Below are 24,268 nucleotides of genomic sequence, written 5' to 3' on the forward strand. Positions count from 1 at the left end.
GCTTACACCCTGAGCAAACGCTCTGACCCATCTCAGAAGCTTGGTGCCCAAGGTGGCTACCATGAGTGGTTGCCAGGGACCTGGGGCCATGGCTGGCCTGATTTTGGGTACACGGCGCTGATGTCAGAGTGGCCATTGTGACCTGTGCGGGAAGGCCACAAAAGGGAATGCGGGGCTCAGGCCGAGTGTCAGTGCGACCTGACAACGGGAGGAGAAGGTAGGGCAGGGATGTGGCTGCCCAGGGACCAGAGGGGCCCCACATCTTGGGGCTCTGGGCCTGTGCTGCAGGCTCACCTGCCTCTCCCTTCCCAGAATCAGCGGCGGAACAGCCAGAGGACACTGCGGCGTTCCTCAACACGACGACGGGAGGAGAAAGCGAACAGGAGCAGGGCTCACACAGGGCTGAGCAGGGAGTAGAGCCTCGTGGCTCTGGGCCTGTTCTGCAAACTCCCCTCTGCCTTTTTTTCTCCCATAGACAGAGAGGAACAGCACCTCGAAGTGACTATGTCCCTCGAGGACAGAGACTCAGCGTAGACATGTCTGACAGCAAGCAGGAGGGCCCTGGTGCCAGGGAGCCAGGTGAGGGCAAAGCAGCCCTCTGACAGCCTGGTCCAGGGGCTCTTGTGGCATCAGGCTGCATGGGGATCAGAACAGAGGCAGCGGGAGGCAGGAACTGCTCGGCCATGCTGGGGCTGGGACCCTCCTTCCTGCCCAAGTGGGGCCCAGCTGGGCCAGGGGGCAGCTCCTGGGACAGCTGTGCCCACAATGGCCCCTGCTCTGCAAGGCCTCCAGCCTTGCCCATCAGCCAGGCAAGGACAGAGCAGCCTTGGGGCCCGATGCTGCTGCAGGCTCAGAGCCCCGCAGAGCTGCTCATGCCTGGTGCCATTGGCTCTGTCCCCTGCAGCCTGCATGCTGTGTCGCCGTGCCGAGGCTGACCCGGACATGTGTGGTGACAAACTGCAGAAGGGTGGGCTCTGTGCCCACGTGTTCTGCTTGGTGAGTGGCTCCGGGCGCTCCCTCCACCTTTGCAATGGGCAGTTCCTGCTTCCCTCTCCTCATCAGCTTCTCCCCTTGGCTGCAGTTCTTCGCCACTCTACTATTTCAGCAAGAGACGGACCGCGGGGGACTCATGGACTTTCTCCCTCGAGATCTCCTAATTGCAGTGCAGCGGGCGGCACAGAAGGTGAGAGCCTGACAAGAGCAGCAAGATTTGTGCCTGGCGAGGTTTGCCAGAGCTTAGCCCAGACAGCAGGAAAGAAAGGCTGGCCCAACAGCCGGGACAAAGTCTGGCTCCCAGCAGCTCTGGCACAGAGGCCCTGGCACAGCAGCCTCCCTCCTCCAGCAGGCGACTCTGTGGGCTGAGAGGCGGCAGAGGCCACGTCCTGTGCCCTGCCTGGAGCCCTGGGGCTGCCAGGGGAGGCCTCGAGGCTGCTGCTGCTGCTGCTGATAAGGCTGCTTGGCTCTTTCCAGCGCTGCTGCGTCTGCGGCCAGAGCGGGGCAACCATCATGTGCTGCGCGGAGGACTGCGACAGATGGTTCCACTTGCCCTGTGCCAAGGAGGCCGGCTGTGTCAATCAATATATTAGCCCGTACAGGTACCGCCTCTTCCCTTCTGGCCATCACTGGTGAAAGATCCAGCATTTCTCACTTTGCCCATCCCTTTGTTCCCAGCTCTTTCTGCCCTGAACACCTTCCAGAGCAGGAGGTGGAGGGGACTCCTGAGCCGGACACTGTTTGCCCCATCTGCATGGAGCCTGTGGAGGACAGAAAGACCTTCACAACATTGGTGTGCCCAACGTGCAAAAGGGCCTGGTTCCACAGGGACTGCATCCAGGTAGGAGCCCTCCCCTCAGCCCCGGGGCACAGCAGGTGCTCAGCAGCAGCAGCAGCAGCAGCAGGGTCTCGCTCACCCTGCCTGTGTTTGCCCTGCAGGGACAGGCCTTGCGCGCTGGTCTTTTATGCCTCGTGCCCCCTGTGCAGAGACAGTGAGGCATTTCTTGTCGAAATGTTCATCTTGGGGATCCGAATCCCCATCAGGTTGGTGTCCTTCTGCCTGGCCCACCAGCCAGGAGGGTGCAAGTGCTGTGCTGTGCCAGGCCCTGCCCCAGGAGCCCTGGCCCTGCCCTGTCCCATGAGTCTGGGCTTCAGCTTCATGCCCAACTTGGAAAAGCGCTGGAGAAAGAGCTGGGACACCCTGGACCTCCGTGAGGGAGAGCAGCAGAAATTCATCATCTCTTCCTTTCTCCATCAGAGAGCCAACATGGGAGGACAACGATGCCTTCGCAGATCTAGGAGTGAAGCACAGCCAGTGCAATGCCAGGGATTGCCTTTACCCTGGAGGCAGGGAGGAGGCAGAGGAACAGGGGTAAGTTGGGAAGCTGCACCTGGGGCTCTGCAGGGAACCTGTGTCTTGGCAAGGGCTCAAAGCGGGAAGAACCAGAAGCACTTGGCCAGACAACCACGTGCTGGTACACTTTGTTCTCAGTGCTATGAGCCTGTTTGCCTCCCCAGGCCCTGGGAATTGCTCCTGTGCTCCTCCTGTGCTGCTGAGGGCACCCACAGGCACTGTTCTGGCCTGAGAAGCAGCACACACATATGGGAGTGTGACACCTGTGCTGGGCTCGGAACATGTATGAGTCAAAGTCCCCTGTCCCTGGGCTGGGGACAGTGTCCAGGCTGGGCTTGGCAGAGTGCAGCATCCACTGCTGGAGGGCTGGGGGCACTGCTGTGGCCTGGCCTGGCCTGGGCCTGGGTGATGTTTGACATTCCTGCTTGCCCTTACAGCCTCCAGGGATGAGTCAGAGCTCAATGGCCCCAGGCCAGCCAGACAGTCAGGACTGCAATCTGCTCATGGCTGGTCAGAACCTGAGGCCATCAGCCCCAGCTCCCACAGCCCTGTGCCATTGTTGCTGGTTTCCCCATTTCCATCTCCAGAGACGGGCAGCCACAGCAGGCCCCAGCATGCAGCATGGCAGCAGGCGCTGCCATCTTCCTCACTGGACACCAGCAGCATCAGCAGATCAAGGTCAACATGCAGCACGTCCCCTGACCTGAGGACAGGGTCTATTCCAGACGTGCTGGGCCTGGCCGCAGGCAAAGCCGCTCTCGCCGGCAAAGTCGCGCACAGAGTCCACCTGTCTGCTCCAGGAGTCACCATGACAGGAGCAGAGGGACAGGGCCAAGGGCTGAGAGGCCCAGGCGAAGGGAGACACCATCACGGACATCCCCCAGACGCAGGTGCTCTCGCCAGCAAGGCTGGGCCCACAGTCCACCTGTCTGGCCCAGGAGTTGCTGTGACAGGAGCAGTGGGACAAGGCCAAGGGCTGAGAGGCCCAGGCAAAGGGAGACATGGCCAGGGCCATCCCCTAGATGCAGGCACTCCCACCAGCAAGGCTGGGCCCAGAGTCCACCTGTCCGGTGCAGGAGTTGCCATGACAGAAGCAGCGGGACAAGGGCAAGGGCTGAGAGGCCCAGACGAAGGGACACATCATCGGGGATGCCCCCCAGATACAGCTGCTCCCGCCAGCAGCGCCGGGCCTCGACTCAAACTGTGCGGTCCAGGAGTCGCCAGGACAAGAGCAGGAGGACAGCAGCGAGTGCTGAGAGGCCCAGGCATAGGGGGACATGGTCGGGGACATCCCGCAGGAGCAGCTGCTCCCACCAGCGACGTCGGACCTCAACTGGGACCTCCAACAGCAGCACGTAGCGCCGTCATCTTTTCTTTCTAGGCCGTGTGTTCCTTGCCGGAAGTGAAGGTGAGAACAGTCGGTGCAGGGACCCTGAGATCTGCAGCTCTGTGAGCAAACCATACTAGCTCTTGATGTTTCTACTGTCAGGAAGAAGTCTGGGCTAAATACCTTGATTTCTGTGTAACTGTGTATTCAGTGAAAAGTCACTTAAGGATGTGGCTAATTAAAAAGGAATCTTGTTCCTGCCTTTAGACTTCAACCTCAGATGTTTCCCCACTGCTCACCCTTGATAATGAACCACTCCTTAATGGGCTTGGATATGCTTAGGGAGACATTCAGAGCAAGGTGGCTTTAAGGGAAGCTGTGTCTGAAAAGGACGTGTGCTGTGTTGCTATCCTTGAACAATCTCATTTCAGTAAAGCGAAAAAAAGAAGAAAGAGAGAGAGACACTGCCTCAAGTGTCTGAAGACAACTTTTACAGTAATGGTGCGGATTTGAAAGAGGTCTTTCAAAGAACAAACCAGAATAGATGGTATATTTCCTCCGTCTATTCTGGTTTGTTCTTTGAAAGACCTTCAAAGAACAAACCAGAACAGATTGAGGAAATACATTGGCACAAAGAGGATGCACAGGACTCTGCCCCAGATGACCATTTGGGACCTTTGCCTGAGAACAATGCAGCTCAGGAGATGAGTTCTTCCAAGTTTTCCTTCTTTGGAGGCATGGAGGAGTTGGGCATCAAAGAAGGTAACAGCAGAACCCTTCTAACACTGCCATTGCTAAGGAAGAGCTTCTGGCAGGAACTGTAGGGCAATATGGTGTAAAGAAGGTCAGGATCCAGGGGATTTTCAGCAGCGGAAGTCAGTAATTAGGCAGAAGCATTTTGATCTTCATTTCTGCTTGCCAGGGTTGTGGTAGATTAGTGAGAGGTACCTCATGCTTGCATCTCAGGAATTCTGAAAGGCATGCTTTGAGAAGGCATTGGGGTTTTTGCTGAGTGGTAAAAAAGCTTGTTCTCATTCCCTGAATTCCTCAAACAGGGAAAAGGGTGACACACCAGTCATATCAAGTTACATAGAATCCAGCATGGTTTTGAAGGAAAGGTGCGTTCATGTAGAGGGAGGAGCAAAGTCCGAGAGCTGGCCCCAAGATCCATGAACATTCTGTTTGTTACTGAATTTTACTCTTGGACCTTTAGAAAAAGGAAAAGGAATGACATACTATCATTGGGGTGTCCTAACCTTAGATAAAATGAGGCCGTCTGAAATGAAGATGAAACAGCATTAACTCGAGTCCCAGTCATGCAGGAGAGAAAAGAAACCCCATGAAGTTATCCAAAATATTAAAAACCCCAATGCAACAGCACAATGCAACGAGCCCCCCACACTTGGGCTGAACTGAGAAGGTGTTGAGTGTCTTCTGAATGCAATGAAAAATATTTAAGAATACATAAGGGATCCCTGGAACAAAGTGGAAAATACTGGAGCAGAGATGTAGCTTAGAAAATCTGGCAGGGGCAGATTCTGTCCTTCCTAAATCTGTCTTCTCCACTGTAAGTATTTCACTTGAAAGGAGGAATTTTTACTGACCAGTAGAGGAATAATCTGGTTTTGGCTTTTTTTCTCTATTGGTGTTGTCATTGCAGAGCCTTACGCACCTGGGACAGTAAAGCCGGTAAAAGCCACATGGCAAGAGGATCCACATTTCCAGGACAGCAGTTCTGAGATGTCAGAAATTGAACAGGACCGAGAAATGCAAGTTCCCTTTTTCTTTGTTGTCTACTTGGCTGTAGTAGTTGGATGCTGTGGGAATATTAATAGCAGCACTCAGGGAATGGGAAACTGACATTGCACACCTCTGAGCAATGGAAGTCATCTTGGAAAACCGTTCATGCTGCACAGAGTCAAAACTCCCAGCAGCCCATTGGATGTGAATGTGAATATGGAAAGAGAGAGTAGAGCACAAGAAATTAACTGGGTTATTTTGGTTTGACCAACTCCAAACTGAATTTGGCTAAAAGCCAAAGACACAGTCAGTTTTCTCTTTAAAAGAAGGTTTTGTAAAATAAAAAGTTCTATTCGGTTCCTAGGGAATAAAGCTTTTCAATGTATGCCATTTCTCTGAAACACTACAGGTTTTTAACTTGTGTTCATGGAATATGAAAGTACAATTTAGGATGCTCAAATCCCTTCATCCTTTTCTAGATTTCTTTCTTTACCACGCACAGAAAGTGCTAGAGTTTTTTTCTTCTCCAGAGATGATGAACGCCTAAGAGGTATGACAGAATTTCTTCACCCTCTTTTGTATTTTTTTCCTTTTAAACCCTTCCTGTAATTCAATGAGGAGGAAAAAATGCTGCCTAGTTATCAAAGTTTTCTAGTCAAAATTTGCCACCCTCACTTGTGATCCAAGTTTTGGCAGAATCCCGTGAGAAAGTCCGGGCAAAATAAAGGTCAAGCAGATTTCTTGCTTCCTTTTCTTTAAGACAATTACCGAATAGGAATCTGGAATTTTAGAGTTTACCAAAAACTTAGTCACTTGACAGGTTACGTAGACATTTTGGATCCTTTCAGGTATTTAAATCATCTTTATATTTTTCCTCTCTTTCTGGTGTTACCGTTAGAAATGATGAGTGTTCTTGTCAGCCACATATGTCCCTGTGGTTCTTTGTCCTAATGAATCTGGGGCTTTCTCTTCAGAATTCAGTGAATTTTGTATTTAGAAACAAAGAAAACAACATCCAAAGGAAACATGCACAGTCCCCAAAACCTGAACAGGCCACCAAAACTATTGCTGGTTAGATTTTGTAGAATAGAGTCTTAAGCTTGAAGGATGTGCCTTCCATGAGACTGATTCAATAACTCTGCTGAAATGCACTGCTGTGTTCACACAGTTACCAGCCTGCAATCTTTCAGCCAGCCTGATTTACAGGGTGTGTTGAAATGGAGAGCTCAGGCCTCAGCAGGCCTCAATTCTGGGGGAAGATGTGGGGTGCTGGTGCTGAGCTTCTAATCCAACAGCTGCAATTTCAGGGCAATTCAGATTGCAGCATGTTGAGGAAAAGTGCTGCTGCCTTTGATTGTTCTTAGCCCACCAGGCTGCAGTAGGGAACATTTCTGCTGGAGCCAAGGTCTGGTGGGGGCAGGAGAACAGGAAGGATGTGAAGAATTGATTTCTGATTTTAGTGCTGTGGTGGTCAAGATTGTTAGAAGCAGCAGCACAATCACAAGTGTTTAAGGCTATTAATTGGATGTTTCTTTTGTGCAGAGGGTCCACAGTTACTTTGTAGATTAGTAGAAGTCAGTGAAGAAAAAGAGGGTTAGGAAGACAGACGTAGATTATTGCTTGAGGTGAGTATGGAACATCTGTTCCCTGGTAAGTCTAGGTGAAAGCTGAGCATGGGGAGGGATTTCAGGTATGAATGTGCATGCAAAATTAAGTCAGGACCTCGAGAAGAGCTTTAAATTTGTAATGAACAGGGAAGAGAAGTTTTGTAGTGTAGCGGTGTGTATAACATCATGTTGTGCGGTCCAGTCAGGTAAACCACTACATCTTTGTGTGTTACAGGAGCAGCTACTTAAGTGTATGTAAGGGTAGTGAATGTAGAGACTTCTCCTCATAGTGGATTCAGGAACTTCTCTGAAGAATTTATTAGATTTTCATTATTTTCTGGAACGCCAAAGGAAGCATTAGGATACCCTATAGGAAGTGCAAGCAAACCAATAAAATTTTTACTGCTTAGAAGCGAGTCACATTTGTTCCTTGAAGGAGTTGCCAAAGAATGTTACTTTCAAAATGCTTTCAAAGGTCTGACAGGGATCAATATCAGCAAACCCTGTTAGGCCGTGTTTGGGAGCTGGGGCTGAGGCTCTCATGCCCTGGGGAGCCATAGGAAGGCTCCAGGCCTGAGTGTGCGGCCAGGCCGGGGCCATTGAGCTGTAGCTCATCCCTGGTGGATGCAAAGGCAAGCAGGAATGCCAAGGGACCCCAGGGCCGGACCAGGCCAGGCCAGGCCAGAGCAGTGCCCCCAGCCCTCCAGGAGCGGATGGGCTCTGCCAAGCCCAGCCTGGGCACTGCCCCCAGCCCAGGGACAGGTGGGTGCTTTGCCCGAGGGCTGGGCCCAGAGCAGCAGAGTTGTCACAGCCCCAGCTGGTTCTGGTCTGCGTGAGGCCTGAGCAGGGCCCGTGGGTGCCCTGGGCAGCGCAGGAGCAGCACAGGAACAGTTGCCAGGGCCTGAGGAGGCACAGGGCTCAGCCTCTGCACAGCGACACAGCATGCAGGCTGCAGGGGGCAGAGCCAACGGCACCGGGCATGAGCAGCTCTGTGGGGCTCTGAGCCTGCAGCAGCATCGGCCCCAAGGCTGCTCTGTCGCTGCCTGGCTGATGGGCAGAGCTGGAGGCCTTGCAGAGCAGGGGACATTGCAGGCATGGCTGTCCCAGGAGCTGCCCCCTGGCCCAGCTGGGCCCCACTTGGGCAGGAAGGAGGGTCCCAGCCCCAGCATGGCCGAGCAGTTCCTGCCTCCCCCTGCTTCTGCTCTGATCCCCACGCTGCCTGATGCCACAAGAGCCCCTGGGCCAGGCTGTCAGAGGGCTGCTTTGCCCTCACCTGGCTCCCTGGCAAAGGGGCCCTCCTGTTTGCTGTCTCACAGGGCAGGTTTTGGTGCTGAGTCTCTGTCCTCGAGGGATGTGGTCGCTTTGAGGTGCTGATCCTCTCTGTCTATGGGAGAAAGAAGAAGGGGGGGTGGGGGAGTTTGCAGAGCAGGGAGCAGGCCCAGAGCCACTAGGCCTCTAATCCCTGCTCAGCCCTGCGTGAGCCCTGCTCCTGCCCAGCTTCTGTTCCCATCATTGCATTGAGGAACACTGCAGTGTCCTCTGGCTGTTCCTCCGCTGATTGTGGGGAGAGGCAGGTGAGCCTGCAGTATAAGCCCAGAGCCTCGAGGTTTGTTTCATGTTTTAACCTGCATGGATCTTCTTTTACGATAGGTGGACAAGAAGGAGCAGGCTGCTTAGGTTGCTGCAATTTCTTCCACAAAAAGCAATTTGTTTGTACCAGCTACCAGTAGAAAACATCAGTTTTCCAACAGGCCATTACTAAAAATTCACCTTTCCATGGGCCCAGCATGAACACATCGGGGATCAGCATCCATTGGCAGAACGATGACTTCTTTTACTAACTCCTTACTATAGAACTACTGAAAAACACAACACTACTTTTATTAACCTATGGTTTTCCATGGAATCTAAGCACTCAACTCTCTTTATTTGGGGAATTTGAGGGACAACAGTAACAAATCCCGTTAATAAATTCATAGCACTGGACAAAGGAATACCTGACTGCTTTTTAAGACTTTAATGTACTAGCAAAATGACACAGCTGAACCTTTCTATTGTCAAAATTTTAGAAGACTTTTTCACCCTTATGTTTCTCATTGTTATGTTTGCCCAATTATCCTATCATAAAAAAAAGAAGCAAAGAATATTTAAGGTAGCAGCAATTTTAATTAAATAGTTTAGAAAATATATAAATAAGGGATAATTTGGTTCAAATAATAGCACATAAGCAAGAGATGCCACGGGGTACGGAGGGCAGAGTTCAATGACCCTTGCCACTTCACGTACAAGCTTGCCAAGTGAAAATCACCCCTTATGTGCCATGTATCAATACCATCTCCTCCTATTTTTGGTTCGTCACTTTTCTATCTCCGCCCTCCTCACCACCTTTACCACGCATGCGCCACCACTCGGTTTGGTGGTCGCACAATCTTTGGGGGTCATCACTGATGAAGGCCCTGTAGTCTTCTTCATTGTCCTTTAATTCACCTTTAGGTTACACATGCGCACCAAGCCAGTACAATGTAAGCCAAGACTAACGTATCAGTGCACCTACATATCAAAACAATAAATCCCTTATAATTAGCATTTTCTGGGACTGAACCAGGTTCTTTGGTCATTTTTAGCAACTATATCTTCAGCTTCTTTCCTGTGGTCCTTGAAAAAAACATCTGTTGGAAAGGGGGGGTGGAGCTCCTCCTCTCCCTCTCTTCTTTGGCATTACTATTTTTGACTTATTTTATTATTTCCAGATATTAGTTACTGTATCAATATTGATTACTGTTTCAATTTTTATCAGCACGAATCATACCTATTTACCACAAATCCCCCATTTCTCTTTTTGATCATTGATTCGTGCTGTATTTAAAAGGCTGTGCCCTGATCACCTTTATATTCTTCAAAATTTTGATTCTCTCGTTGTCTCCCTTCAGCTTCAATCTTTTCCAGCATTTCTGCTGCTGGCTCTAATTTTTCACACTCTTTTTCAAATTTAGTTAACATTTCTTGGGCTATTCCAATCTCTCTAGGTCCTAGTTCTTTTACCTAGGTTGATTTAGTTGTTAGGACCATTATAGATTTTGGTTTTCCTTTTTCTGGGGATTCTGAATCTTGAGACATAGTTGTAATCTGCATCCCCTGAATCACTGAATGAATTAACCTAATAAAACCTGGAATCATACAAGGCAGGAACAGAGGTTCCAGAACTGAACACAACAACATGAACCCTAACTTTTCCCACCAAACACCTCCAAAGAGGTTATCCCACCAATTTGCTTTCAAAATTGAATTCCACTTTTGTACCAGCACATGAGCCACCCTCTTAATTTCTTCTGCAAGTTCTGTGATAGCTTCCCCATAATCATCAATTTCTACACAGCACTCAGATTCATTGAATCTCCCACAAACTCCTCCTTTTTCTGCTAACAGATAGTCTAGGGCAATCCTGTTTTGGTACACAAATGCTTGCATTTGTGTATATTGCCTGGCCAACATTTTTAAGGCACCGGAGGTATGATTTGACACCACCTTCACTACTGCTTGGAGCCTTATTAATCCATTCAACAGATAAACTGGGGTCCTATATCCCCATGACCCATCCTGAGCCCATGTTGCTGGGTCATGATTTGCTATAATTCGTTCTGCAGGCCATTCGTCCTCCCCCCATTTTTGATAGCCTCCTGCTGTTGAAAAATTTAAATTCAAATCTCCTTTATTCCACTGCAGGGTTTCATACAGTGGAGTTCCTAACACATTGCTCCTAGACCTTTGTAGAACAAAGAAGGAGGGTTGTATTATTCCCAAGGTACAGGTTCCTCCCCATTTTTGAGGTAACTCACTGTATGCCTGTTGCTCACAAATCCAATATATCCCATCTAAGGCTTTCCATTTCTTATCCATTTTCTTCAGTTGTTCCCAATAGGACCTCAGGCCATTGATGGATTGGTAGGGGTTAGCTTCAAGACTTCTGTACCAGCATAAATTAATCTGTTCATCCCATTCACAATTTATTTCTTTTATTGGTCCCCAATATCCAACGGGGTTTTCAGGTCGCCAGATTTTTGAACGATTATCCATATTAACCACCAATGTGGATTTACAAGGAGTATGCCCTACTACTTTATTAAATTTCCTTCCTTCTCGAGTTATACAAATGATTCCAATTACTTGATGGCTTAAAATCCATCCTTCAGGTCTCTTCAATGTTCCAGAAATTTGGGTGTGGTTCCACTTTAAAAATTGCTCTGGAGCTAAGGTCTCACCTTTCCATAGCCATCTTTTAGCCATTTTTAGATCTCCACAAATCCCACATTTGGATAATTCCAATTCTGTAGCAATCCTTTGCATCAATCCCACAAACAGATTCTTATTCGAGGCTGGCACATCCCAATCTTTGTAGTACTGTTTTAGCTGTTTATACAATTCAGCCAATTCTGTTGACTCTTTTCTCCCGTTCTTTCTTCTATTCCCCTTTGTTTCTTTTTCTTCTTTTATTTTCTCTTTCCATTTTTTCTCTTAGTGCCCGGTTTCCCATGCCTGTACTTGGATCATCTCCATTATCATCTCTTTCAAAACAAAAGAATCTTTCATATTGAGGGCAAATTTGATCACCCTGGGGATAAGGAGCTCGTCCATTGTATCCCAAATTTTTCCCCACCCAATACATCTTTCTTTCCTTAATACAAACATCTGTAACACGGCTGCGATTGTAGCAGGCAAAACTAACATATGGGTGTGTTACAAACACAGATTTCACCTTGTCCTTAATCCACACAGAGTGATTGCAATAGTCACAAATGTTGAAATTGCTGGGACTTGTTTTTTGCCCTGATGGCTTTTTCATTGCCGAAACCCTGTTCAGTGTGGCCTTCTGGCTTTGGCCAACCGCCCAGGGTACCAGAATGATCACAGTGAAAATAATACTCAGTAAATCTGCCTTTCTACCTTTCTCAAGGCCCCTTGGGTTGCAACCAAGGGCCAAGATGCCAGTCTTCTCGGTAGCAAAGGTAATATCCCGGGATCTAGTCACTGGTGCTTTTAGTTTCCCTGGTACCCATAGCCCCACAGAGTTTGCTTGTCTCCTTTTAAATGCCATTTCTCAGTTCTAGCTTGTTAAAAAGAAATAATTAAAATGAAAAGAACAGGGAAAAAATTAGGCTGGAGTACCATTAACCTGTATTTTCCAAAATTTCAGGGATGTGCCAACCACAATAAGATTTTTCTAATTATTTTCTGCTTCCAGGGCGGGAAGTTCATTAAGTCGCCGCCTCCAATAGGCACACTCTCAGTGCCAATGTGACCCTGGAATAAACCTATGTTGTGGTGTAGAGACTTCTTCTCTACCACAACTATCAATTATGAGACACTGGTCTATAATATTATGAGCTGCTCATTCTCTTATTTGTGCTATAGCCAATATAGCAAAAATCAATTGATCTAAGTTCTCTATTAATCCAACTGCTGCTGGAAGGGTCCAGTCTCAAAGGTATCTAAAAAAATCACTACCAATGCATTCTATAATTAGCTGACTAAATACATAACCATAGCAAAGCAAGCAAATCAATTGTCTCTCCTTCTCTTCCCTCTTCCTTTCCACCATAAGTTAAAGCAAAGCGTGCAAACAATACATATCCAGGGATGACACCCTAAACCATGTTTACCACACTCCCAACATTTTACTTGTCTCTGAGCTCTTTTAGCAAGAGGTGTTATCAATATCAGTTTCTGGAATTGCAGTTCTGTAATCAATTCTAATAATGTTGCTGGTGGGTGATCCTGGAGGAGGTCTTCAATCTTTTTAGGCCGTTCCCACTGATTCAGAAAATCTTTTATTCTTTTTCCACCGGCGTTCTTCTGCCTCTGAGCTCAAGGGAACTGTGGTTGGCAGCCATCCAGGATGCCTAGTTCATTCTTAAGAAATCAGTGTTAATATAAATCAACTTAAATCTCACCATATTATCACATTTTTGGAATTACATCTTCCAACAGTATTTTAGCCACTGTTTGAGCTGTAGCCTGAGCTGCTGGGAATGCTTTAACCCACTGAGTTAATTGATCTATTATAATTAACAAATATTTTCACCAACCCACTTTAAGCAATTCTATAAAATCAACCTGTATCTTTTCAAATAGCCTGTAGGCTGTTTTGCATCCTCCAGAGGGAGGGCTTCTTAACACCTTCTTATTTACCTTTTGACAGGTAAGACACCCCTGGGTAATTTGCTTTCCAATTTCAAATATCCTCATACACCCATAAATTTTTAAAAAGTAATCACAAAAGGCTCTTGTTCCCCAGTGTGTCCGTCTATGCAAGTTATCTAAGATCTAATGTGCATCATAATCCGGCCATCAGGAAAAACTCCCTTTCCCTCCTTAAATGTTGCTCCTAATTTCCTTATAGCTGCCAGTTCTGCTAGCGGAAGGGAAAGTGTCTCCTGCTGAATTTCTATTTTTTTGTAAGGTCATAATTTCATTATCTCCTTTTCTTAAGGTCGCTCTTTTTGCTTCTTCGTCGGCCAAATTATTTCTTTCTAACTAATATTCTCTTTGGGCCCTTTAAAGCTGAATTATCAATCCTCCATGTATTAACCCTTTCCCTTGAGTGTTTATAAGTCGCCTTTCTTTCCAAATTTTTCTAAAAGTATGTACTACACTAAAAGCATATTTGGAGTCTGTATAAATAGTCCCTTCTTGCCTTTTTAGTATTAATAATGTACGGAATAATGCATAAAATTCACAGGCTTGTGCTGACCAGGAGGGACTAAGGGGACCAGACTCCTTCACCTTAAACTTTTTCCCACTTCACTTGAATGCCAACCCGTGTCATTAATTTCCAGATTATCTTCTTCAGTTAAAGAATAACATTTAAGTTTTCCTTCACAGGGTTTTATTTGTAAATTTCAGGCTATTATTAGATCTCTGCCTAATAAATTATTCTCGGCCTCTGGTATCAACAATAAATCATTTACTCTAAATTTGTCATCTGTTTCAATTTGCACTCTTTTTATTACAGGAACAGGGAAAGCCTCTCCCGTAATTCCGATTACTGAAACTCACTCACTACTTATCTCACATCCCTGGGGTAATTTTGTCACTGTCGACCGAGAAACTCTTGTATTGACTAAAAATAAAACTTCTTCACTCTGAGGACCTACTTTTAGTTTTATTATCAAGGCCTCTTCTGGTTGTATTTCGGTCCTCTTCATTAAACAAAACTCTTGACCTCTCTGATTCTCCTGAGAAGTTTTCTCATCTTGCTATTTCTTTCTGCAATTTTTTTGCAGGTGCCCCTTTTTATGACAATAAAAACAGGTGTGTCCTGCACCCTTCAAAGTGGGGCAAGATTTTTTTAAGTGTCTTTCCTTGTGGCAGGAAAAATGCACAGGTCCTGTGTTCCTAAAAATAGATCCTGACATCCGCTGCTTGTTTTTCCCTGCAGATTTTTCTGTATTCAAAGCTGCCTGCATTTCTTGAACTGCCACCACCAAAATTCTGGCATCTGCTCTCTGCTTTTTCTCATTTCGCTTTACAAACACCCTTTGTGCTTCTCTCAGTAACTCTTGAAGTCTCCTGTCCTGCTAATCTTCTAATTTTTCCAGATTTTCCTTATGTCACTGCAAGATCTGGACACAAACTGAACTTTTAACAGAACCTGCCCTACTGCAGTATCAGTATCTATACCTGAATATAATTGCAAGTCTCTTCTTAATCTTTTTAACCATTCTGCTGGCAACTCATATTTTTTCTGATGCTCGCTTAAAACTTTTCCTGTATTATGTCCTTTAGGCACTGCCCTCTGAATTTCTTGATTTTCTTCCCTTCGGGATCCCCATTCATCCCAAAACCGTATTATCATTATAGTGGGCTGTCCTGAGGAACGCTCACGGTTCTCAGATATCTCAAACCACTGCAAATTTTTCCTACAATCTGCAGCCCCTGTGTCAAGGAACTTACTTTTTCCCTGACCCATTTCTGGTGGCAACAAACTAAGAAATCCCTGGTACCAGGAGAGTCTTAGTTTCCCACACTCACCTCGTGGCTCAACTCCTCACTTATTACTTTGTCATACTGCCTTTTCAATCTACCTGTTCCACTCCTATCTTTCCCTCTGCAATCTACTTGTTCCATTCCTCTCTCCCTCTTTCTCAGTCTATTAACCCCGTCCTCTCACCATCTAATCACATACTAAATTGCCTGCTACCAACCCCTCCAAGGAAATTGAACCTATTCATTCACTCTCTTTCTCAGTCTCCCTACTGAGTCAATCCCTCCTGTCCAAGGGCCTTCCCACAGGTGCCTGGATCAGGGATCCCCTCCTTCCCCCTGGGTCAAACCCTCCCAGGGTCCCCACTCATTCATTTTTCTTTCACTTCCCTCCTTCTCCGGTCGGTCTCCTCGCGGAGAACGCGAAAACGCGGTACTGGGAGATCCCACTCACTTTGGGGGTCCGGGACTGCCCAGCCCCCGTCTCAGACACTCCACACACACTCACACACACATACAGCAGCCCCCGACCCAAAACCCCGTGATACTCACAGCCTCCTTTTCTCACGAGGGTCTTCGTGCACAAAGCAGTTTTCTATGGGACTCTCTCTCCTATAAGCCAGCACTCTGATGGGAGCCTCTCTTGCGCGCTCTTAAAAACTAGTTTGCTTATGCGTTATTGTGAAAAAGACTCTCTTTTCTCAAGGGAGAGTGGTCTAGCCTTGGGACCACTTAAAAGTCTGGTGGAGAGCTCCTTCCCAGAAGCTATCCACCTCCTTGGAGTTAAAAGAGTCCTGGGTTTTGGCACCAAAATTGTTATGTTTGCCCAATTATCCCATCATAAAAAAAAGCCAAACAATATTAAAAGTAGTAGCAATTTTAATTGAATAGTTAAAATGAAAAAAATTTTAAATTGGATACAATACAATTCAATTAAAATAAGGGATAATTTGGTTCCAATAATAGCGCATAAGCAAGAGATGCTGCGGGGTACGGAGGGCAGGGTTCAATGACCCTTGCCACTTCACGTACAAGCTTGCCAAGTGAAAATCACCCCTTATATGCCATGTGTCAATGCCATCTCCTCCTATTTTCGGTTCGTCACTTTTCTATCTCCGCCCTCATTACTACCCTTATCACGCATGCGCCACCACTCAGTTTGGTGGTCGCACAAGTCTTTGGGGGTCGTCACTGATGAAGGCCCTGTAGTCTTCTTTGTTGTCCTTTAATTCACCTTCGGGTTACACATGTGCACCAAGCCAGTACAATGTAAGCCAAGACTAACATATCACTGCATCTACATATCAAAACAAGAAATCCCTTATAATGAGCATTTTCTGGGACCGAACCAGGTTCTTTGGTCATTTTTAGCAACTGTATCTTCACCTTCTTTCCTGTGGTCCTTGAGAACATCTACTGAGAAGGAGGGGTGGAGCACCTCCTCTCCCTCTCTTCTTTGGCATTACACCTTTTTAACTATTTATTATTCTCAAATATTAATTATTGTACCAATATTGATTACTTGTTTCAATTTTTATCAGCACGAATCATACCTATTTATCACACTGGGGATCATGGTGGCGAATGTGACTCCTGCACGAGCAATGACTGCTCTCGTGGACATGGGAGTCAGGTAGGTTCTTCTTCTTTTAGTGATGCTCTTCACCTTCGTGTGTGTGGGGGGGAGAAGGGATGAGACAGAGAATGGGAATGGTGGGAGGGAAGGGTCCTGTATCCTGCATCTTCTTTGAACTCAGTGACTTGATTCTCTGACCAGCCTCACTTCTCTCCTCTTGTCACCTATTTCTGCCCTCCTGCAGCCCATTAGTTCTCAGAATCACAGAACTGTAGAATATGGGGAGTTGGATGGGCCCATCAGGACCATCGAGTCCAGCTCCTGGCCTTGCCCAGAACAGCCCAAGGGTCATACCAAGTGCCTGAGATTGTTGTCCAAATGCTCCTTCAACCCTGTCAGGCTTGGTGCTGTGACCACTGCCCTGGGGAACCTGTTCCAGTGCCCAACCACCCTCTGGGTGAAAAACCCTTTTTCCTGATATCCAAACTAAAGCTCCTCTGACTCAGCTTCCTGCTGCTTCCTGGAGTTCTCCCAGTCTGTCAGATTTTCCTGGATGTGGTGACTGATGGGGAAGGGAAAGTGCCTGCAAAGGCCAAGGATAGAGCCTTGTGCTTTTCTGGGCAGAGGGACAATTGCAATGGCAGCTGTGAGCAGTGTTTGCTATTTCACAGCTCTAACCACAGAGGCCCTGGAAAAACCATGTCTCCTCATGATGCCATTAACTTGAGAAATGAGGAGGGTCCTTGCTGGGGCGTGGAGCACATGGGGGACAATCTGCTGGGTGTAGCACAGCCTGCACAGCAGGTGTAGCTCCTGCCAGAAGAGTCTGGTATGACTGTCCTGGACTTGGAGCTCTACTTTCTATTCAAAGTGATGTTTCATGTTGGCCTTGAGAAGATGAATCAATTTACAGGCACCTTCACAGGCTGACAGCCATGGGACAGTTGAAGCAAATGCTGCCTAAAATGTTGATGCTGGGCCTGATAATTCCCAAGAGACACTCTCTAGAACAGGACAGCCTGGCTAAACTGCCTGCCACCCTTTCCTCAGATTTGCAAAAGGGTGAAACATTCAGATGGATCCATTGCCAAGCCCCACAGAAGAAACAGGCTGCATTGCTGGATATTCTGCAACTTCACAGCCTACAACGTGTTTTCCCTGCATTTGTTGTTTTCCAAAGTTCTGCAGATTTAGGGATAAATGGGTGGAAAGAGCCTCAATTCTGCTGCAGCTCTGTGTACTGGGTGCCCTCTGATGGATCAGCATCAATTATCCTTAATTTCTAAATTATTCATATGTCATCTATTTCTGTAATCTTTCTCAGAGTAAATACTGTGAAAGAAATTGAGTATCAGACAGTGCAAGGAGACTGAATTCCTCCCTCTTCCACGCACGCAGGCCTTGTGTGCAATGGTACCTTTGTGTTTAGCTGAGGACAGAGCCTTCTGCAGGTGTCTGAAGGTGCAGGGAGAGCCCAGACTCCTTCCCCCAGCAAGGGCAGGGAGCAGCTCTGGCCAAGGCCGGTGCTGCTGCTGCTCCTTGTCCCTGGGCCCAGGGTTTGCTCTCTCCTCCCCAGCAGCCGCCCCGCCCCGGTGCGCAAGTGTGCGGCCCAACTGCTCCTGTCCCTGATGGAGAGAATTGGAGTCACCCAGCTCACAGGCACCCCCAAGGCTGAGAGGCTGCCACACGTGGCAGGGAAGCTTGCTCAGGACTGTCACAAGGACACAAGGTAATGATCTGCATTTCACCTCCCAAAACAGGAAAACCATTTTGTGTCTGACTGTAAAGGTGAAACCACACAAGAGTGGAAACCAAAGGGAATATGAAGTTACCTCACGGTGTGAATAAGGGTCATAGAATCATGGAATATGCTGAGTTGGACGGGACCCATCAGGGTCATCAAGTCCATCTCCTGGCCATGTGCAATGACCCCAAGAGTTACTCCATGTGCTTGAGAGCACTGTCCAAACTCTTCTTGAGCTCTGTCAGCCTTGGCACTGTGACCATTGCTCTGGGCTGCCTGGGCAAATGGCTGTACTGGGAAACCTGAGGTTGGCCAGCAAAAAAAGGAGCATTGCCAACTTTTTCCTGTGGCTTGAAGGATTCTTTACTGAGATCAAAAGAGCTCACATCACCCAGTCCAACAGTTTTGTTTGGCCTTAGGTGCACAACACAAAGCCAAAGTGTTGGCTAATGTTCATCACTGAAGGATCCCAAACATCCATTTCTCATTAACTTCAGACTTTCCTAGAAATATTTCAGGGGTCTTTGGCCAACATATCCAGTTTTTCTAAACCTGTTCTGCAGATTTCTAGAATGCTGTTATCTGTGGCTTAGTGCAGTCCACATTTTTTCTTGAAGAAAACTGTGGTTTCCTAGTGGCAAAATCAACCCAAACCACCAAAATCCCCTTCCTTTGGTGATTAAATTCCCATGAATAGCTGCCAAGAACACCAGAGCAACTAGCTGCCCCTGTGCATACACATAGTATAGAATAATCAAGAGGATGCATGAGGTGTTTTGTCCTGGCTTCCCTGCCAGTTAAAGAAAGGCAAATTATTGTGCAATGCCAGCAAGACACTGCTAACAGGCTCTGACAACAAAGCAGATGTGTTTTGCTTACTCCCTGGGATGCTTTGATGCCACAGAAGCACACCCCCAGTTTCAGAGTGAAATGGTATTTTTCTGTTGACCCATACTCTTCTCTTGCCTTTTGTGTTCAGCTATCAGCACTGTGCAGTGTCAAGTGAGGTAAATCTCTCTCTTTGCTGAGTAGGTAATGCCTTCTCATGCAAGGATTGCACCTGATGAGTTTAAGGTATCAGCCTCTTCTGTTAACACTTTTGCTGTGTTTGTTCTCTTTTCTTTCGTTTCCTTCCTTCCTTCCTTCCTTAGGCATTATGGACAGGAGATGGTGAAGATGTTGCTCAATCATCAACAATTTAAAAAGCTTCTGGAACAATCTCTTTCCCCCCTGTGACCTGGAAGATATTCTGACAAGAATTAAGAAGAAAGTAAGTGCTTGGCAGGAGAAATGTCTCCTTTGTGCAAGTATTGCCACTGCTAATATGAGATCAAAGATACCCAATCTGTCTTCAGCTCATTCCTCTTCTGCTGAATCATTTTGCTCCTGGGAATGAGCTGTTAATCCTCAGCCTGTTCATCTGCAGACCACAAAGGAACTGATATTATTAAGGAAAAAGTGAGGTTTTGAATATTTTTAATATCGGTCACAAAGAGGAAAGGGAAAGAGGAGAAAATGGGTTTACATTTAAGCATAAGCCCCCACCATGCTCTCCCTACTCTGCCCCCAGTAAAGCAATAAAGTGAGAATTGTGCTATTGAAGGTAACAGAGTCTTTGCAAAGGACACTGGAAGTAGTAGTGCCAAGAAAATTCCCAAATTTACAAAAGATGTCCAGGTCAATCCTAGTTACTACAATTACTGTCTGTCTTTTGGGAATACTGCCCTGGTGTCAAGCCCTGTGGAGCTGGAAGAAGCTTGGTGAATTCAGCAGCATCCAGTGGAAAATCCTTTGTTTGTTTGAGGGGGGGATTTTATATTTTTTATTGACGATACAGAAGGGAGCCTGCCTTTGGGCAGGTACAGGGAGAGTGAGTGTTGAACCAAATTGACTTCCAACACAATGGGCCAGCCCCCAAAGAATCCAGTTTGTTCTGCTGCTTCCTTCACAAACACTCGTTGCCTGCCAGTTTGCATTATTCCCATTTATGCTCAAGACTAAGGAATTTGGGATTTTAGACTGCTGCTCAGTCTGGCAGCACCCATAACCTGCCTGGGGCTATTGAAAACAAAGAGTTGGCATCACTGAATCTCTGGTCTGTTTCCATCTGTAAGTTAGGAAATGTTTGCCTAAGCCTTGGTAGCAGTGATCCTGGTTCTAACTTGTGTTTTCAACGGGGAATTTCCTGTTTTATATTCTAAAGATTGATGGGGTTTCTCTGTGTCTTTGTAGGGGATGGAAAACCAGAAGGCTGAAGGCCCATCTGTCAAGGAGCCGGTGAAGGAGAGGAACAATGGCTCAAAGGAGCCCCAGGCCACATTGTCTGCTGGCAAACGGTGCTGAGCACTTTTGTCAGATGTGACAAAGCACATGGCAAGCTTTACATGTCTCTTCCTGAGGAAAAACTTTCTGGCAGAGATGACCAATGCCACAGATTGTTTCCTTTCCCTACAAATGCTCTAGGTTAAAAAATGTCTACTTGTGAATTGTGCTGAACACAACTTCTCTGGAGGGGTTTCCACAAAAATGGAGAGACAAACAGACACCCATTGGTTGCAGCTCAGACGATCCAGTGCAGTGGCAAGGGCAGTGCTGTGGAGGCTGGGAGAGGGCCAAGTTTCTGCTGCCTGACTTGGGACAAGTAAATTCAAACAGGGCTTATTTTTCATCTGAGTGGAGACTTTTTTAGATGGGTGTTTTGATGAGAAATCTCAGTCTGGAAGCAAGATGCCATTCCACAAAATGCAGTTCTCATCCGTGTGGTTTGGCCTGGCTGAATCAGGGTTTTCTTACCCTCAAACAGTATCAAGTTTGAGTAGTAAGGAGCAAGGCAATTCCTGAACAACTTCAGTCAACAGGTGTCTCAACGTGGACTTTTTGTCTTGATATTCCTGTCCTTCATGTAATTTGCTTGATGGACAGCATGTTTGGTTTATTTCCCCCTGTGCTGCAATCAGCATTTAAGACAGGAATTTGCTCCTTGCTGTCTCTTCATGGCAGTTGCAGAGCTGCTTGTACCTGTTCTCCTCTGATAGCAGAGGGGATTTATTTAGCTCTGAACTGCTCAGCAGTGGCAGGAAAGTGACCACATGCCTCAGTAGCACAGCTGGCATCTTCCCGTGCTCATGGAAGAGACAAGTTGATCAGGAGAATTGTTCCCAGTGGGGTTGTTAAGCTGTGCATCTGGTCTCTAGGGAAGCAAATGAAATGGGAGTGTAGTTCTGGGATGTCTGGCTTTTGTTTTTATCTCTGTTACTGATTTTCTGCATCCTTCAAATATTGCCCTGTTCATCTGTTGAGATGCACCTGAGCTACTTTTCCAAATTGTCATGCCTGGTTGTGGAGACACTTCTCCAGAGTGATGAGTTTCCTTATTCTAAGACACACGTCCCATATGAGGAGGCATTTAAACCTGGAAGTAGTGTCTGTCTTTCTCCACAAAGCAATGTGACCTGTGTGCCCTGGCAGCCATCTGAAGATAGATCAGATGCATCTCATCCTTGGTTTTCCTGAGTGAGCACTGGTGAGAATGTCACTTGCAGATTGTCTCCTGTAATGATTGTCATGAGGTCCACGTTGTTCTTCAGAGCCTCATGACTTTCCAGCTTGAAATCACATAATTAGGAAAGCTGCTCAAGATGTTTTGCTCACATTTAAGTGAAGATATTGTCTGTGGCTGCAGCTCTCTCCATAGAGAGCAGCAGGCACAACTTTCCCAGGCATTGTCCTGGGGAAGGCTGTGGGAAGATCAGAGAACAGAATGAGAAACAAATCTTATCTTCACTTGCTGCACCTATTGTTGTGAACATGTGGAATGTGTTATGGAGATTTGTTTACCAAAGGGTGATTTCTTAATTGGCCACTGGTGATGGTGTTTTGGATTCAATTGACCAATCTGGGCTGTCTGTATCAGACTGTCTGTAAGGGCGATGAGTTTCGGTATAGTATAGTATAGTATAGTATAGTATAGTATAGTATAGTATAGTATAGTATAGTATAGTATAGTATAGTATAGTATAGTATAGTATAGTATAGTATAGTATAATAAAGTGATTGATCAGCCTTCTGGAATCATGGAGTCAATGCTAATTATTTCCACTATGGGGATGCCATGCTAGGATAATTATCACCACCAGGTCCTCATTTGGTTTTATTTTCCAGGGTGAAATCTCCCTCTGATGGACACCTCCTACCCAGTGAAAAACCCCAGGTCACATCACCTCCAGCTGTGGAAGAAATGGAGCTGCTCCAGAAGCTTTACCATCTCCTGGAAGCCAAGGGGTTTCAGACAAGGATGGAAGGAGTGGAACTCCTCCAAGACCTGTGCAAAACCAGCCCCCAGCTCATCTCCACTAACATTGTACAAGTATGTAGGGTATCTTCACTGCTCCTTTCCTTTAGCTCCTTTCCTAAGCCTGTAGCAGCAAAGTTAATTCAGTGTGTCTTGGCACTCCATCCTGGCTGTTTGGGATATTCTGGTCCCTCTTACCCAGAGAAATTTAATTCAGGTCCAGGCTTCAGGACAAGTTATTTCAGTCCAGCTGCATTTGTCTGGCAGGTGCCTATTGCTGCTGTTCATCAGATGATGGCAGAATTTTCTGCTGGTGTAACTGCTGCTCTCTCCTACTCCCAGTTGGGTTAAGTGAAGGGAATCCAGGCCCTGAAAGCATGGCAATTGTTGTCTAGACCAAAAATGGGTTTGCATAAGGAAGAGAAGTATCAGGCTGGGTTTATTTAGACCCAGTTGATTTTTTTAAAGAATACTTCTATATACTCCATCTTGTCTTACACAGGCACAGCTCTGGCTACTCATTTCCATCCTTGTTCCTATTCCTCTTGGTAAAGACAGTGCTCACCCTTCTTGGGAGTCTTTTTTTCTCTTTGGAAAAGGAGGAAAACGGCTAAGGACTCATCTCTGCCTTCTCCTCCTAGTAGCTGCTTTTTCCCTTTTTCCAGAGAAAAGTGCCTGATAATGTGGCTGTCAAGGGACTGAACCTGCTCTAATGAGAGCTGTACAATACATTACATTTTAGAAGTCCGCCTGTTACTTAGAGAAATGGCCTGGATCCTGGAAGAGTTGATCAGAACCCTGCACTTCTCCAGACACTGGCTCTGAGACAAACAAAAGAAAACTTAAATCTCCTCCGGCCATAGTTTTGGCAAAATCATACCTGCCCTCAGTATTAAAGCAACTGTATAGAAAACAAGGCATTGTAAACATCTGCTTCCATTCAAAGCAAAGGTAGTCTCTAGCATTAATAAATGGAATTGATTTAATGATATATAGATGGAGAGAAATACCATAGGAACTATTCTGTCCCCAGCCAAACCTCCTAAAACAGAAGAAAATCTTTGAACCAGCATGAGGTTGTTCCACCATTCCAGTGAGTGGCCCACAGAAAAACAGTGAAATTGTGCAAGCGAATGCTGACCTGACAGAAAGGATCACTTTCATCTTTGACATTACTGACTGCTACATCCACTCTTCAAACAAGGACATTTGAATCTAGATTTGAATCCAGCTTTCACGTTGCTTGTTCTCTTCACAGATTTTTGATTATTTTGTCCTGAGAATATCTGACAGCCACAAGAAAGTGAAGCAGAGGGCGCTGGACGTGCTGGCTGAAATCACAGAAGCCCTGAAAGATGCCCTGAACCCAGTGATCATTGGTTTGGTGGAAGGAATAACAAAGAGCCTGAACTCAAAGGATCCCAGGGTTCGTGGGGCAGCTGTGAAAGCACTGGGAGAATCCATTGCTCATTTGGGTACGGCTGAGCCCTGGCAGGGACTCTCCTCAGCTTCGTCTCTGTCTCTCCTGCACAAGAGAGCGCTGAGTGCCTTGACAGCTGCTCTTGTCTGTGGAACACTCCAGCTGACACCCACCAGAAGCTGTGCAGGTGCAGTCCTTATGCACCATCCCCAACAGGCTGGAATGGCATCAGCATT

The 24,268-nt window shown here is 46.7% G+C and overlaps 1 protein-coding gene across 1 annotated transcript; it reads left to right on the forward strand.

Moving 5' to 3' along the window:
* Positions 1-536: 536 nt before the first annotated feature.
* Positions 537-3,049, forward strand: LOC131094595 (PHD finger protein 7-like). The gene is given in 10 exon segments (XM_058042250.1): positions 537-579; positions 905-996; positions 1,082-1,183; positions 1,471-1,595; positions 1,672-1,834; positions 1,933-1,955; positions 1,957-2,037; positions 2,512-2,630; positions 2,785-2,830; positions 2,935-3,049. Coding segments are annotated over 10 exon segments (909 nt in total).
* The last annotated feature ends 21,219 nt before the right edge of the window (positions 3,050-24,268 follow it).

Source organism: Melospiza georgiana, chromosome 30 (genome assembly GCF_028018845.1).
Source record: "Melospiza georgiana isolate bMelGeo1 chromosome 30, bMelGeo1.pri, whole genome shotgun sequence".
Classification (NCBI taxonomy): domain Eukaryota; kingdom Metazoa; phylum Chordata; class Aves; order Passeriformes; family Passerellidae; genus Melospiza; species Melospiza georgiana.